Source organism: Streptopelia decaocto, assembly GCF_964273445.1.
Source record: "Streptopelia decaocto genome assembly, chromosome: 22".
Lineage (NCBI taxonomy): Eukaryota > Metazoa > Chordata > Aves > Columbiformes > Columbidae > Streptopelia > Streptopelia decaocto.
Window position 1 is genome coordinate 5,053,716 of NC_138677.1, and position 15,275 is coordinate 5,068,990.

Below are 15,275 nucleotides of genomic sequence, written 5' to 3' on the forward strand. Positions count from 1 at the left end.
CAGCCCACCGCATGGATCCCTGCGCAGGAAACGGCCCCCGTGAGGCACAGGAACCCTCTGCCGCTCACAACAAATGGGCGCGTGCACCACTTGTCAATAAAAGTTAGTTATTAAGTGTCTCCAGTGACATAACACTCCCTTTGCCTACATCACACCACCTTAATTAGCTTGCTCACAGGTTTAGTGAAATTCTCTGGAATCGGAACACATTGTTCCTCATCCTAATAGATAAGAAGTATAAATGAAAACCAGAACCATGCTAGAAATTAAACAAATCTTATAGGAATGATGCATCTGTAGAAGCAGTTAACGTCTACACCCACTGTAACAGAGCTTGAAAGGCTGACTTAGGTCGATGACTGACGCTTTTTGGAGGAAGAATTACACAAGCAACAGGCTTTTTTGTGCCCTAATCTAGCAGATGCTTCCGGAAAAGCAGATTCTGCCCGGAAAAGCAGGGAGAGCGCGTTTCGCCAGCCCCACGGCATTAAAGAGGCCACGGCGCTCCGATTCACAGCGGATCGCTCTGCGCATCGCCCACCCACCGTGAACGAGAAGCGTCCCACAAACAGGCAAGTACATTTTTTAAGAGCTTTCGGTACAGAAGAGGGGTGGAGCAAACTGTTGAGTGTTCTTGTTTAGTATGTAGGTCTTTTTAAAGTCTCCCAAGGGAATTAGTCCTGTAGGTGCTGCTAAAATGGCCCCACACAAGACTAATTCACATCAGCAGCTCCATCGCCAACAACGCACCATCCTTTGTGATGCGAGAGTTCTGCTTTCTGGAAGAATCGGACTAAGTCAGTCTCTTTTTTAGACCCCTGTGGGAAGAAATCCCCCCCACATCTGTTCATCTGAACTGTAAACAGGGATCAGTGTCTCTTCCCCAACCAGACTTGATAAAGTCGGGTGCAGCAGAGGGAAAAGACCTGCACATTTTTTTACCTCTCGGTAAGTACAGGAAGTTTTTGCATTTGTAGATCCAAGTTCATCGTATCTCACATACGCCGACTGGAGCAAGAAGCTATATTGAAACTCTGGACTAAAACCAAGCTGCAACAGGAAATGAACAGGGATTTTTTTTTCTGCCTCTCAACCATCCATCTCTCCGCTGCGGGGGATACAGGCAGAGCACCAGGACATACTCGAGCAGCTGTGCTGGGATGATACTTTTTTTAATATCTTTTGGAGGAGATTTGCCATTGAACAAGCTCTCCTAACTTCCCCCCTCAACCCAGTATTCACCTCTCAGCACTTTTACTTCCCTGCAGTAAGACTTTGACGAAACCATTTTTCTAACACTCTCTTTCAAAACAACGCAAAACCGCTCCTGACCACTAAGCAACGAGATGCAAGAGGAAAAAACACTGAAGCAGTAAAAAAAACAGCAAGAAATTGCTCAATCTTTTTTCTTTTTAAATTTCGGGGCAATGCATTAATTATCCCCTATGTGCAATTCCTGTGAAAGGTGTGTTCTTGTACTAATGTGAGCAGTTTGGGGTTATTATCAGTTTTTAAAAGTTCTTTGTAATTAAAAGTATCAGTTATTTTCTTACAACCATCTGCTTGTATCTTTAAAGTCATTTTGCTTAACTTGTCTTGCATCTTTCCTAAGGCACAAGTTCAGTTCAAAAATTCATCCAGCCACAGCAGGATGTTTAAAAAACTCACCGAATCCATAGTACATCAGTTGGATCCAAAAGGAAACCTGGTTCCAGTTCCCAGCTTCTCAGACCATGAATATTTCAGACCCCTCTGCCTAGTGAAAAGAAAAAGAAAAAGCATTTTCCAACTATTTCCCCGCTATGAGCAGACACATTACAGGCTCGACAACATCCTGCTGCCTAGAGAAGGCATAGGTAAAGCTCACATTTATCATTCTTCAGTTTACAGTTTCCACAGACAAAACATTTGAATCATTTGTGTCTGAACTCTACCATGTTTCATATTTCTTGTGTGCACAATAGTTATCATACTGAGCCTGTGTAATCAATTCTTAAGCTAATGCATCAAATTATTTCAGAGTCCCTCTTTGCCAATGGATGGGATAGAGATTCAAGCAAATTTACACTCAAAAAAAGCAGCAGCGACAGAGTTGATGGGAATCTAAGTGTACCTGTGAACTGTGCAAGCGCAGAGGTGACAGGAGCTGCCTCCTCGTCCCAAGCGTGGTCCATCACGCTGGAGAAGAACCGCATCCCGCTAACAGAACTCCACACGCTGCAAGAAAAAAGGTACAGCAGACACGGAGGGAGAACGTGCCCTCTGGTCATCATCCTTTCACCCCACACCAGGTCACGCAATGGTTTATCGCATCCTTCTTCTCTTTTAGAAAAATGGATATGAATCACTCCTTCATTCAACAACTAAAGAAATCACAGCAGGTTTTATACGTGGTTCACGAAACAATTGAAGCCTCTGAGGAGACGAGCTACGAGGAATGCACCGAGGCGGGGGGGGGCTTCATGGCCAAGTTTTACGCCAAGTTTAACGTGAAGGTTTGATTTCTCTTCAGCCTCTGGAATCAGTCCTTCCCAAACATCTGCAAGCCATCCAGGCCTGGTAACAGATTCTTTTATTTTTCATTGACCAGGGCACCACAGTGAAAAAACAAAGCATGACTATACCCAAGGGCTGCACCTTGGCCTTCAAGGCAATCCAGCTGGGGATTACAGATGAATCGTGGTGTAAGTAGCCTCCAAAAATTACTTACTCCTGTTGAAAAACAGCACAGAGGGCAGAGCTTCGTTCTGTTTTCCTGCTCAAATGAAAAGAGCCAGGGAGAAAAGAGGGTGACTGACCCTTGAGCGGGAAGACCGGCGTAAAAGATGCTTACGTTGGGCAGGTAGAAAAGGAGGGGCCTGAGATCCACAAAACGGCTGCAGGATTTTACAGCCCATATTCTGCTTGCTTCCCCTGTGCTTCCCGACAAGCTGTCATTTTAATTTACTCATATTTTAACATGCTTATTGGCCGATACGGACTCCAACACGAGGCACATGATGGTAGTGAATGAGGTGCAGGAATAAGGAATTTTAAATGAACAGGCAGACGATGGGTGTGCTGGAAAGAGCACAAACACCGGTCTGACCTGAGATTTCAGACCTGGCATACCAGAACTTTCAGTCTTAAAAACATCCCTGGTAAAAGAAAAATATAAAATCCAGCTTTAAATATTTTTCTAAGTCAGCAATGTCCTTTTTATCCTCTTACAGATCTTGACTATTTTCCATATGAAGCTAGACAAATGTTTGTATCTGATGGTAAGCAATGGATTTTATTACTTACACTATTTTTACCTGCTTTGGGTAAAACAGAATCTCTCGGGACAAACAAAACTACCAGAAGCAATGTGTTTACTGTCAAGTACTGCCTATTACCCGAGACATGACAACTGTCCAACTCAAATCTGCATATTTCTTTTGAAAGTATCCATAGAAATGTTTCAAATTCTAAATTTAGGGGTGCCAGTGAACTTCCCGTGGGATTGCCTAGTTTACAAGTGACATATTTGTACATTCTGATTTTCAGGTTCCTCACCAGGAAGATTAGGAGAAGTGGAGGTAGAACTTCAAGAGAATTGTCAAATTCTCTCCACGCTGTCTCCTGATCTGCTCAGCGTATTTTTAAAAGCCATCAAGGCTGCGATGAGAGACAGGAACCTCTTTCAAGAGCTGACCCAGAAAGTAAGCAAAGTTCTTCTTACCGCCAGGATTTATAAATACAGAGATATTCAGAATTGCACCTCTTGCCCTCAGAAGTTATTTCTCCTGTGCCACAACGAGCGATCCAAAAATCCTTTACTGAGATCTCTCTTCTTAAATCCTGACGTTTCCTTTCCTTATCCCCCTAGATGGAAGCAGTTCTTCATGACACTGGTGGTTCTGGGCTGGAAACAGAAAGCCCAGACTTAAAAGAGCTGCTGAGCAGCTTACAGAATTCTTCAAGGGATCTTCTCCTTGAGCTGGCAAGAGCAATCGCCTACACTCTGGACGCGTTAGATGGTAAAGATGGCTGGCCATTTAAACAGCTAAATCAGTAGCACCAGAATATATTAAAACCAACATATTAATATATTGTTCCCACCCACAAGACTAGCAGAATATAGAAAACTTACAAAGCGAGAGACACTTGCAGAGGATTTATGTAAATTAATTTCTTAGACTGTGGGAATGAAGGTGGTTTATGCCGAGAGCACAAAAGAGTCGCAGAGCAGCGACTGCCAGGAGCGTAACAACGAATTACCACTCAGGCCAGGGAAAAGAGGGCTTGAAATCAGAACTAAAATGTGGGGAAATAAGGCGAGATCACCTTACAGAGAGAGCAGTCCAAACTCCAGAGTTCTTTTCCCAAGGCTGCCACAAAATATGGCTTGAATCCCCCCTCAACTGCTTTGGTCTCTACATTTGATATTATCATCATTTGTACCCACAGTAACAGCCATATTTGTCTCACAGGGAGGCTGCACTAATAATTTAGCTTAAAATATCTAAAGAACTTTTGACTGAACAGGCATTCTTTGCAAGATAGTTCATGGTCAGCCCTTCCCATCTGGTCAGCTGCCTCTGAAACACTGTTGGAGGTTTTTGGTACAAACTTGTTTTATTATATAAATATCCTGTTTTATTATAATAACTCTGCAGAGCTAATAGAGGATCAGCTGGTGCTGTTGCTGGAGGCTTTGGAAGAGAAGATTTTGCCCCAATGGCTTAAGCTGGTGAGAACAAACACAAATCACGTGTGGCTCAAAATGAAGGGGTGGGAGGAGTGTTATTTTAAGTAAAGCAACATTTAGATGATGATATAGGCAGCAGCATCACAACTTTAGGTAACATTGGGAAGAAGGAAAGGAATGACCACTTCAAACTTGGCAAGGATCAAAATACTCACTTCAAGAGAAATCACCCCAAGACCCGAATACCTCAGATGTCTAACAACTGCTTTGTTGATGATAAATATTACATTAGACACAGCTGATCCCCATTTTTCTTGAAACAGCGGTCAGAATTTTCTGGCTGATTTGGCTCCAGATTTAAAAAACAACCAAACAAAACCACTACAACTTTAATATCTTGGACATAACTAATTCACAAGAAACTGGGCACTGAATGTTATTAGGGTGAAACGGCCCATATATAAATGTAGATTACATAGGGTGCCTGTAAGACAGTAAAGCACTCCACAAGTCAAGGAGATCATTTACTTAATAACTTTCACAGATGGCAGTATTAAAATACTGATTTTGCTCTTTTTTTGTCATTACTGTGAAGGTTGGGAGCATCCTGGAACATGACATAGAAGACACAACAGAGCCGTTCAGCGTGGATCCCGCTTTGCTCTCCTTCCCACAGGAGAAGGAACAAGAATTAACCATTGCCCTGGCTGGGATGAGCGGAGTGAAGCTCCAGAAGGACGGCTCCGCTGTCTGTATGGACAATGCCTTCCCAGCCATCGCAGCCCTGTACGTGTCTCTGTACGTCCTCAGCCTTCTGAGCAACTCAGATTAGGTTACACGCATCCTCCCACTTCAAGGGAATCGCTTGACAATGCATGTGAAAGTCTCTTACTGCAAAAGCCAGATCCTCTCTCTGAATTTTACCCTGCTACATAGGTTAGGAATTCCTTATTAAGGCTTAGCACTGATTTAAAATGAGTGAGGAAAATCAGAGTTAGGGCAAGAAAACTCCTTATGGAAGCCAAGTAAAAAAGATGGATTTTTTCCTTCCCCACACCTGAACGCAGAGTGAAAAACCCACAGCCCACGCAAGGGTGGCAGCTGCACTTTGTGTGATCCTGGTCACGCTAAAAAACACCAGCACACTGCTCATGCACTCAGTAACGTACAAAGGAATAAGTCAACAATAATTCATTTATCTGGTCACACTTGTGACACCTGTGTGACTCAGCTGTTCAGCGTTAGAAGGCTGTGGGACCTCAGAGCCTTTTAATGATGCCCACCTGGCAAACTGCGCCTCCACTACACAAGATATAAATGATAGCACTGCAAAACAATGTAACAAATACTTAGATTATGACTTTATAAATAAAGCTAATTATTTTCTTACTAGATAACTAGGCATTCTGAGAGGTAATCTTTTAATCCGGAGAGTATTTTCAGTCACCCAGTGACTCTCCTCAGACTCAGGGCCTGGGCAGGTCCTTCAGGGAGAGGTTGCCCTCAGTAAGGCATAGCGCTGCTTACCAAGCTGGTCACCGCTGGCTCTGGGGGCACCGCCAGCACAAGGGGCTTGGCCACACTACGTACCGGCGATGAGGGGAGAGCGGCCCCGGCCCGAGCCCCTCAAATACGGGAACGGCGACCGACCCCCACCGCCGTGGCCGCCGCCCTCGCACCTCTCCTCAGAGAGGAGCGTTCGCGCATGCGCGGGAAACTAGCGGGAAGAGCCGAGCGCCTGAAGGAAATACCCGAGCGCCTGACGGAAATACCCGAGCGCCTGACGGAAATACCCGAGCGCCTGACGGAAACACTCGAGCGTCTGACGGAAACACCCGAGAGCTCGGCGCTCGACCTGCCAGGCCTAGCGAGTGAGGCCGGTGGGCGGCTGGGCGCGCCTGGCGGCTCCCGGCGTGCCCCGCGGTTGTTGCAGTGTCACCGCCGGCCCGGCCCGGCCATGAAGCAGGACGGCTCGTCCCGCCGCCGCGGCGACAAGGCCAAGGCCCCCCCGGACGGGCCGCCGCCCGCCCCTCCCGACGTGGAGATGCAGGAGGAGGCGGCGGCGGCCACCGAAACGGCCGGGGAGAGGCAACCACAGCGAGAGCTGGACGCCATCACGTTGGAGGGTGAGGTGGGGGGGGGTCCCGGTAACGGGGAGTTGGGGTGGGCGGTGTTGGTTGGGGGGTCATGGCGGAGCCTCCGTGAGGGGTCGGTTCGGGAGGAGTGAGGGGGGCATAGAGACCCTGGGGGGGCGGATCGTTGTAAGGGTTGCGGGGGGAGATGCTGGAGAAGGTGTCGAAGGAGAGAAATTGGGGTCCCTGTGGGGAGAGGGGCTGTGAGGGAGGGGGGTGGGTTTGAGGGGGGGTCTCTGGGGGGCGGCAGAAACGCTGCGGTGGGACCTTGTGGGGGGGATGGAGCTCGTGGAGGGAATGAGGGAACAGGACCCCCGGAGGGACCTTGTGCAGCCCCCGATCTGAGCAGAGTCAGCCCAGGTCACCGGGGCTGCTGGGGACACACGGACACAGGTGGACAGAGGGACCCAAGAGCTGCAGAACGGGGCGTCTTGTACCTGGGGGGTCCCAGTACCAGCTTCGTCCTGGCAGGTCCTTCAGCAGAGATCTCTGGGACACACAAACTGAGCCCTTGTCCCTTGTCCCCCCGCAGACATCAAGGAGCACGTGAAGCAGCTGGAGAAGGCCGTGTCGGGGAAGGAGCCGCGCTACGTGCTGCGCGCCCTGCGGGCTCTGCCCTCCACCTCCCGCCGCCTCAACTCCAACGTGCTCCACAAAGCCATCAACGGCTTCTTCACCTCCAACAGCGCCGTGCGGGACTTTCTGCTCAGCTTCCTGGAGGAGGTACGGGAAGGGGACGCCTGTCCCACACCAGGGAGCCTCTGGGAACGGCAGGGACTTGGGGACACTTGGGACAGGCTTGTGTGTGAGATGAGTCGCTGCAGCTCTTGGCGGGGATGGGACTGTGGTGCCGGCAACCCGGGCTGGCTCCGTTGTTACCGGGAACGGGTTGGGGACAGGAGCAGACACAAGGAGCCCAGCACGTCTCTCTCCCCACAGTCCATGGACACGGAAGCCGAGCTGCAGTTTCGCCCGCGGACGGGGAAAGCGGCCTCAGCCCCTCTCCTGCCCGAAGTGGAGACCTACCTCCAGCTGCTCCTCGTCATCTTCCTGATGAACAGCAAGCGATACCCAGAGGTGAGAATCCAGGGGCCGCACGCTTTCCCTGATGTTTCAGCCGCCTTTGGAGGCGGCCCCGGGCTCAGCCCTGTGGCCCCTCTGCCCTTCCCGGGCAGCGCTTCCTCTGCCCTGACCTCTCTCCCCCTCCCGCAGGCTCAGAAAGTGTCTGACGACCTGATGCAGAAGATCAGTTCCCAAAACCGCCGGGCTCTTGACCTGGTGGTGGCAAAATGTTATTATTACCACTCCCGCATCTACGAATTCCTGAATAAACTCGACGTGGTCAGGAGGTAGAGCGAATCCCGCGTGTGGGATCTCCCTGCGCTTGCTCCCGTGCTCCCTGCTGAGCCGGGCGGTTCTTTTCCCCCTCCTGACGTGTATTTTCTCCCTTTCCCGCAGCTTCCTGCACGCCCGGCTCCGCACGGCCACGCTGCGCCACGACGCGGACGGCCAGGCCACCCTCCTGAACCTGCTGCTGAGGAACTATCTCCACTACAACCTCTACGACCAAGCGGAAAAACTCGTCTCCAAGTCCGTGTTTCCCGAACAGGCCAACAACAACGAGTGGGCTCGGTACCTCTATTACACAGGTGAGACACAGAGGGGCCCTTGCGGCACTGGGGCCAGGATCATAGAATTATAGAATCATTTTGGTTGGAAAAGCCCCTCAAGATCGTTGAGTCCAAGTGTTCCCCCAGCCCTGGCACTGCCCCATGTCCTGAGAACCTCATGTCCGTCTGTCCAACCCTCCAGGGATGGTGACTCCAGCACTGCCCTGGGCAGCCTGTTCCAATGCCCCACAGCCCTTTGGGGAAGAAATTGTTCCTAAATCCAACCCCAACCTCCCCTGGTGCAATTTGAGGCCGTTTCCCCTTGTCCTGTCACCGGGGGCTCCAATTCCGCAGAGAACCCGTTTGAGCAGCTGGGGATGGGGCTTCCAGACAGGATTTGAAGCTCCATCCGGGTGGATCCAGCAGGATTCACTCAGTGTCTTTTCCACACACTTTCCGCCCCGTGTCACCGCAGGGCGCATCAAGGCCATCCAGCTGGAGTACTCGGAGGCGCGAAGGACCATGACCAACGCCCTGCGGAAGGCGCCGCAGCACACGGCCGTCGGCTTCAAGCAGACGGTGAGTAGGGAACGAGCACTTTGGGGGGTTTGGTACCTCCTGGATCCCCAGGGAAGCTGCCTCAGAGTCGGGCCCTGCAGAGACTCATGATTTCTTTTCTGCTGCAGGTGCACAAGCTGCTGATTGTGGTGGAACTGCTGCTCGGGGAGATCCCGGACAGGCTGCAGTTCAGACAACCCTCCCTCAAGCGCTCGCTCATGCCCTATTTCCTCCTGACCCAGGGTACGACGGTCCCCCCATCTGCACTCAGTCCCTCCCTGCTGTCCCAGCTCAATGCCCCAGCACTTTGAGGGGGAAGCAGGTGGGGTTTCTGTCCCCTCCCCTCGAGGGGACACAGCTGCAGGCTGTGCTGGTTCCAGTGCCGGGCTGGTTTCACCCAGCAGCTCCGCAGAGGAGGGGACAACAGCCCCGGGGGTCAGCCCTGTGTGTCCCCCACCGCATCCCTCTGTCCCCTCCGCTGCGTCCCAGCTCCTGCCCCCTCCCCAATTAACCCGTTCCCTCCTCCAGCTGTCAGGACCGGGAACCTGGCCAAATTCAACCAAGTCCTCGATCAGTTTGGGGACAAGTTCCAGGCCGATGGCACCTACACCCTGATCATTCGCCTGAGGCACAACGTCATCAAGACGGGTAGGACACTGCTGGGGTGTTTGGGGACCCCGGGGCTGCCTGGCCCGGGGGGCTCCACTCCCGTTCCCCCCCGCAGGTGTCCGGATGATCAGCCTCTCCTACTCCCGCATCTCTCTGGCCGATATCGCCCAGAAGCTGCAGCTGGACAGTCCGGAGGATGCCGAGTTCATCGTGGCCAAGGTGAAGTCCCGTCTCCCCAGGGTCCTGCGCTGTCCTCAGCCCCATTTCTCGCCACTGCCCAGTCCCCACAGTGTTGCAGTCCCTAATTTTTAGGTGGAGACTCCTCCCGCTGTGCTCTGAGTGTCCTGAGAACCCAAAGTCCCCTCTCTGTGCTGTGTCCTGAGCGCCCCGCTCCTGTCACAGCTGCCACTTTTCACTCCAAACTGCTGCCTCGGCCCTCGGGGACAGCGGTGGCCCTGACCGCGTCCCCCCCGGCTCGCAGGCCATCCGGGACGGCGTGATCGAGGCCAGCATTAACCACGAGAAGGGCTACGTCCAGTCCAAGGAAATGATCGACATTTACTCCACCCGGGAGCCCCAGCTGGCGTTTCACCAGCGCATCTCGTTCTGCCTCGACATCCACAACATGTCGGTCAAGGTGAGGGCGACACGTCCCCAAGCGCTTGGGGACATCGGGGCGGGGCTGAGATGTCGCTCAGCTCAGACCTTTTATTCCCTTGGTTTATTTTCCAGGCCATGAGGTTCCCGCCCAAATCTTACAACAAGGACTTGGAATCCGCAGAGGTGAGACCTCACCTGGGTCCCTGCGGCTACCGAGGACACGGCCCCTGTCCCCAAACCGCCACCAATCTCTGCCTTTTGCCTTCCAGGAGCGCCGGGAGCGCGAGCAGCAGGACCTGGAGTTCGCAAAGGAGATGGCAGAGGATGATGACGACGGTTTTCCGTGACCCTCTGGCCTGGCTGTATTTTTTTATTTGTCCCTCGGGAAGACGGTGTCTGAGCAGATCCCCCCGTGCAGCCCCGTCCCCAGCTGCCTCTTTTATAAATAAATATCTGCATGTCCGTACTGTGGGAGGGGGACACGGGGGGTCCCTGGGCCCGCAGCCGTGGGCCCCACTCCCCCCCGCAGCGGGAACCCCGTTCCCCAATAAACAAACATTCTTTTAAGGTTGGTTGAGGTTGCTGAGCCCAAGACCAGCCCATGAATTCGGGAGAATCCTGGGGAGAAGTGGGGGGGGGGCAGAAAGGCGGCTCCGCAGGGACCGCATGTGCCCCCAGCTCTCGCAACAATAATGGGGTCAAACTTTGTTAAGCTTCAATTATGACTTTTAAAATAAAAGTTGGAAAAAAACCAAACCAACCAACAGCAGCCTGGTGCGTTCCTGCCGTGGGTTTGTCGTGACTGGGGGTGCACGAGGGGGTGATTTCTCTGCCATGAACCGCCCCCCGGTGCTGGAGGTGACACCCCGGTTGTGACAGGATGGGGAACCGGGGGTTTGGGGACACGGGGACCAGCTCCGGGGCTCCCTCTGCTCCAGCCCCCAGGATCCTCCTTCCCCAAAACCACTTTGTCCCGCTGCAGCGGCCAAACCCAGACACAGGGACACCCCAAAAGTGCTGATGTCCTGGCGGATGCTGGGAAGGGGCTGGGGGTGCCCAGATCGGGCAGCCATGAGGCAGAACCGTGGGGGACGGGGACCCAGGACATTCCCCGGGTGGGGCAGGGCTGTCCTGGGGGGTTGTGCTGGGTCAGCTCAGCCACCCCCACCCCAACACCCACGAGGTTTCGGGTCCGGCCACCACTTCCTTCCCTGGAAAGCTGACGGGGGCTTTGGGCCCCACCAGGCGCTGATTCACATCCCCCCACCCCAATTCCTGAAAGCACCGAGCTGCTGAGATGGCAGCTCTGCGCCGGGGAACGGGGCGATGCTCCAGGTGCCCAGTGCGTCACGCTGAGCCCCCTCGATGGCCACCCCCCTCCTGGCTTCCCCCAGCTCCGGAGGGGCACACACAGAGCTGACGGGGGGGGGGCATTTCTCCCGGGAAATCCCATAAACAGGCTCCACTGCCGAGATCCTTTCTCGCGGCCTGAGGGCAGATCGCTTGGCGCTGCCAGGTCCTGGGAGGGGAAGCCATCATTAGGTTTCAGAGTTAACAGCTGGCTGGTGCTCACGGATTGGCTGCAGCTGCAGGGGGCTCCTTCCCCAGCTGGAGCGGGGAGCAGGTCCTGGGGCTCCTCTGAGCTCTGTGACACGTGGGGACGGGGGTCCCTGTTCTATCTCCCTCCCCATGACCTGCAGGACAGTGACGGGACCCCGGCCCGAGCTGGGGGTTGGTGGTGCAGAGTGACACCCCCCCAGCACAGCCCCACCCCAGGGTCACTGGGGTCCCTCCTGTGCCTGCAGGATTGGGCCCAGCTGGCACCGGCCCAGGAAGCGCTTGCGGGAACCGGCACAAGCCAAAATTCCCTCGGCAGCCCGGACGGCCCCGATCCCGGGGCTGCGCTGGCGAACGCTTCCCCGAAAGAGCCGGAGGGGACGGCCCCTCGCCGGGGGGGTTCTGGCCCCATCGTGGGTGCTGAGCAGGGGCAACATGTCCCTGGACAGGGTGTCACCTCGGCCACCTCCAGCTGGTGCCACCACCATGATGGTCACATTCCCATTGCCCGCCCTGATGCCGGGGTGAGGGGCTCGGGCAGCTGGTGGGGACAATGTCCACATGGGCCGGGGATGGTGACAACCCCAGCGGCTGTGAAAAGCCACTGTCACCTGTGAGTGACCCTGCGGCGCTGGGCACTGGCCAGTGAGCTGGGAGCCCTGCGAGCGGGTTAATGAGTCACCGAGCCACCGCCGGCACCGTCCCGGCACCCGCCGCGGTGCCAGGGCCACGCTGGGCGCCCGGCTCAGCACCCGGGGACATCGCCGGCCCCGGGAAAGCCCCACGGCGCGAGGTGTGGGCAGCGGCCGCAGCTCCCGGGATTTGCATGTTGGTGATTAAGACAATCATTAGGCAATTGGTGCGGTTACCACATCGGTGTGAATCCCCGCGGCCGCTATAAATGCCCCGATCGATGAGGCTGCCCAGAGCCGGGGCAGGAACCAGCCGTGCCGGGCCCGACCGCGCTGCCGACGGGAGGAAACGCCGCATCGGGGACCATGCGCCGCCTCAGCCGTGAGTACCCGCTGCCCCACGCACCCGCTGCCCCCACTGCACCCACAAAACCCACCGTACCCTTAGCACCCACTACCCCCACTGCACCCATTGCACCCATAAAACCCACCAAACCTATAGCACCCATTGCACCCAGAGCACCCATAAAACCCACCGTATCTATAGCACCCATTGCACCCGCAGCACCCACAAAACCCACTGTACCCATAGTACCCACTGCACTCGCTGCAGCTGCACGCCCAGAGCCCCCAGCGCGCTGCCCCATGGGTCCCTCTCCCCGTCTCCCCCTTTTTGGGGCTCTCTGCCCCCTCCCCAGCCCGCGCTGGTGCCGCCGTTCCCGGGTTGGGCCGTGGTGTCCCCGCCTGAGCCGCCGTCCCCGCAGGTGTGCTGGCTGTGGCGCTGGCGCTGCTGTGGGCGCCGTGGCGGGTGCTGCACGGGGCGCCGCTGGCTGAGCTCTCGGGGGACCAGGACTTCCAGCTCTTCCTGCGCAAGAACCTCGAGTTCACCCGCAAGATCACGGGGGACGTGGCCGCGCTGCAGCGCGTGGTGGTGAGTCCCCCGGGTGCCGCGGCGGGGGGGACGGTGGCCACGGGCACTGCGGGGTCACAGATAAGGTGACCTTCCCCTCCCCGGCCTTATCGGCACCGCGAGGCCGCGGCCAGCGGTGTCCCCTGCGCCTCAGGCTCCCACCGCGCTGCCCAGCGGACACATGGGGCCTCCCGAGGGCACGTTTGCTCTCGTCCCATCCCCACCTAACCAGGCCACCCTGTCCCCTCTCTCCTGCTTGTGGGGGGGGTCCCGCACCCCAAGGATGGGGCATTTGGGGATGTCGGGGTCCCCATGCCACCCTGACCATGTCCCCATGGGCTGCAGTGTGACACGTTCCAGCTGTGCCGGGAGGAAGAGCTGCTGCTGGTGCGGCAGGACCTGGGCATCGCGCAGGCGCCGCTGGAGCAGTGTCACAGCCGCACCTTCCACGCGGTGAGTGCCACCCCCGCCACTGGCCCGCCGGCCGTAGCCCCACAGGCTGCCCCACTGCTTGGGGGCGCCCGGGGGTGCCGAGCCCCCCCGCAACGCTGCCGTTTTCCCCGCAGGAGGCCTGTTTCAGCCAGATCCGCAACGGGCTCCGCATCTACCAGGGCTCCCTGGGCGCCGTGCGGGAGCTGCTGCCCGGCCACGCGGGGCTGGTGGAGACGCTGCAGCTGGACGCGGCCAACCTGTCCTCCAACATCCAGCAGCAGGTGAGGGGGACACGGGGGCTGAGGGGATGGATGGGCATGGCAGGGACATGGGGATCTGCCCCCCTGGGGGGATCATGGGGATCTGCACCCCTGGGGGGACACGGCAGGGATATGGGGATCTGCACCCTTGGGGGACATGGAGGGGATATGGGGATCTGCATCCCTGGGGGACATGGCGGGGACATGGGGATCTGCACCCTTGGGGGGACATGGAGGGGACGTGGGGATCTGCACCCCTGGGGGGACATGGAAGGGACATCGGTTCTGTATCCCTGGAGGGACAGGGGGACCCAGCAGGGACATGGGGCTCTGCACCCCAGCTCACCCCAGCTCGTTGGGCGGTGCCAAGATGCTGCCGCACTCCTGGGTCCCTCTGGCTCCGGAGCTGATGTTCCTGCCTCTGCCCGGCTGCAGGTGGAGGAGCTGGGCCTGGCCACGGTGACGCTCCCCGCGGAGGACGGGGACCCCCTCCCCGCCTTCTCCTCCCGCTTCCACCACCAGGTCGGCGGCTTCTTCATCCTGGCCAACTTCCAGCGGTTCCTGGAGACGGCGTATCGGGCGCTGCGGCACCTCGCCCCCCACCTCTGACACCCCGCACCCTATTTATTGATGTCCCACCCCGCCAGCGCCCGGCTTTTCTGCTTCTTTTTGTAATATTTATCGCTATTTAATATTTATCCAGCCGGGGAGGCTCCCCCGCCCATGGGTCCCTGGGCAGGGCGGCCGGCCCCGCGGTGGCACCCGTGCACGGGTACCCGTGCGCAGCATCACCCTTGTTTAATATTTAAACAAAAGCGTATCTCTGCTATGAGTTTCGGGAGCTGGGCTGAGCCCCGGCAGCTCCCGCAGGCACCGCCTGTGCCTCAGTTTCCCCAACGGCTCGTGCAGGGCGCTGCGGGTACCGCCGCAGCATCCGCCCCGGCCGAGGGGAAACCGTCTTCATCTGTGGATGAAGATGCTTCAGAGCAGCATCTCCCTGCCTGGGCTGCGGGGACAGACCTGACAAGTGTTGTTTCTATTAGGCACAGAGATATTAATTAATATTTATTAACCATTAGGTAAAGACGAAGGAGGGGAGGTGCTGGATGAGGCTTTTCCAGGGAAGTCCCAACACCTTCCCTCCTAAACTCAGTGTATTTATTGCAATTTAACTTATATGTCTGCGTCTCCTGGGCTGGGCAGGACGCGGTCCCGCTCCCCGAGCCCGGCGCGGCGCCGGCGCAGCCCCCGCTCTCGTGGTTGTGCCGGCAGCTCCCCCGGCCCACGCGGCCGCATTTGCGTC

The 15,275-nt window shown here is 56.0% G+C and overlaps 3 protein-coding genes across 4 annotated transcripts; all 3 read left to right on the top strand.

The window, feature by feature from the left end:
• Nucleotides 1-422: 422 nt before the first annotated feature.
• On the top strand, nt 423-6,069 carry GSDMA (gasdermin A). Of its 2 annotated transcripts, XM_082071046.1 has the most exons (11): nt 456-572; nt 815-948; nt 1,613-1,856; nt 2,021-2,231; nt 2,330-2,495; nt 2,591-2,684; nt 3,213-3,260; nt 3,529-3,683; nt 3,851-4,001; nt 4,641-4,714; nt 5,268-6,069. In XM_082071046.1, the coding sequence occupies exons 3-11, from the start codon at nt 1,652-1,654 to the stop codon at nt 5,502-5,504; spliced, it is 1,341 nt and encodes a 446-aa protein (XP_081927172.1). In that variant the 5' UTR covers nt 456-572; nt 815-948; nt 1,613-1,651; the 3' UTR covers nt 5,505-6,069. The 2 variants fall into 2 exon arrangements, with proteins under 2 accessions (XP_081927171.1, XP_081927172.1); XM_082071045.1 differs by lacking the exon at nt 815-948 and having other exon boundaries at nt 423-572.
• A 516-nt stretch (nt 6,070-6,585) lies between these two features.
• On the top strand, nt 6,586-10,945 carry PSMD3 (proteasome 26S subunit, non-ATPase 3). The gene is made up of 12 exons (XM_082071114.1): nt 6,586-6,798; nt 7,337-7,527; nt 7,744-7,881; nt 8,017-8,153; nt 8,263-8,453; nt 8,890-8,993; nt 9,101-9,215; nt 9,501-9,620; nt 9,697-9,800; nt 10,063-10,218; nt 10,314-10,364; nt 10,451-10,945. Exons 1-12 carry the CDS (start codon nt 6,630-6,632, stop codon nt 10,526-10,528), a joined length of 1,554 nt encoding a protein of 517 aa, XP_081927240.1. The 5' UTR covers nt 6,586-6,629; the 3' UTR covers nt 10,529-10,945.
• Nucleotides 10,946-12,695: 1,750 nt separating this feature from the next.
• CSF3 (colony stimulating factor 3) lies at nt 12,696-14,581 on the top strand (the record flags this gene model as incomplete). The annotated part of the gene is made up of 5 exons (XM_082070970.1): nt 12,696-12,752; nt 13,135-13,301; nt 13,626-13,733; nt 13,847-13,993; nt 14,408-14,581. The coding sequence occupies exons 1-5, from the start codon at nt 12,737-12,739 to the stop codon at nt 14,579-14,581; spliced, it is 612 nt and encodes a 203-aa protein (XP_081927096.1). The 5' UTR covers nt 12,696-12,736.
• Nucleotides 14,582-15,275: the final 694 nt, after the last annotated feature.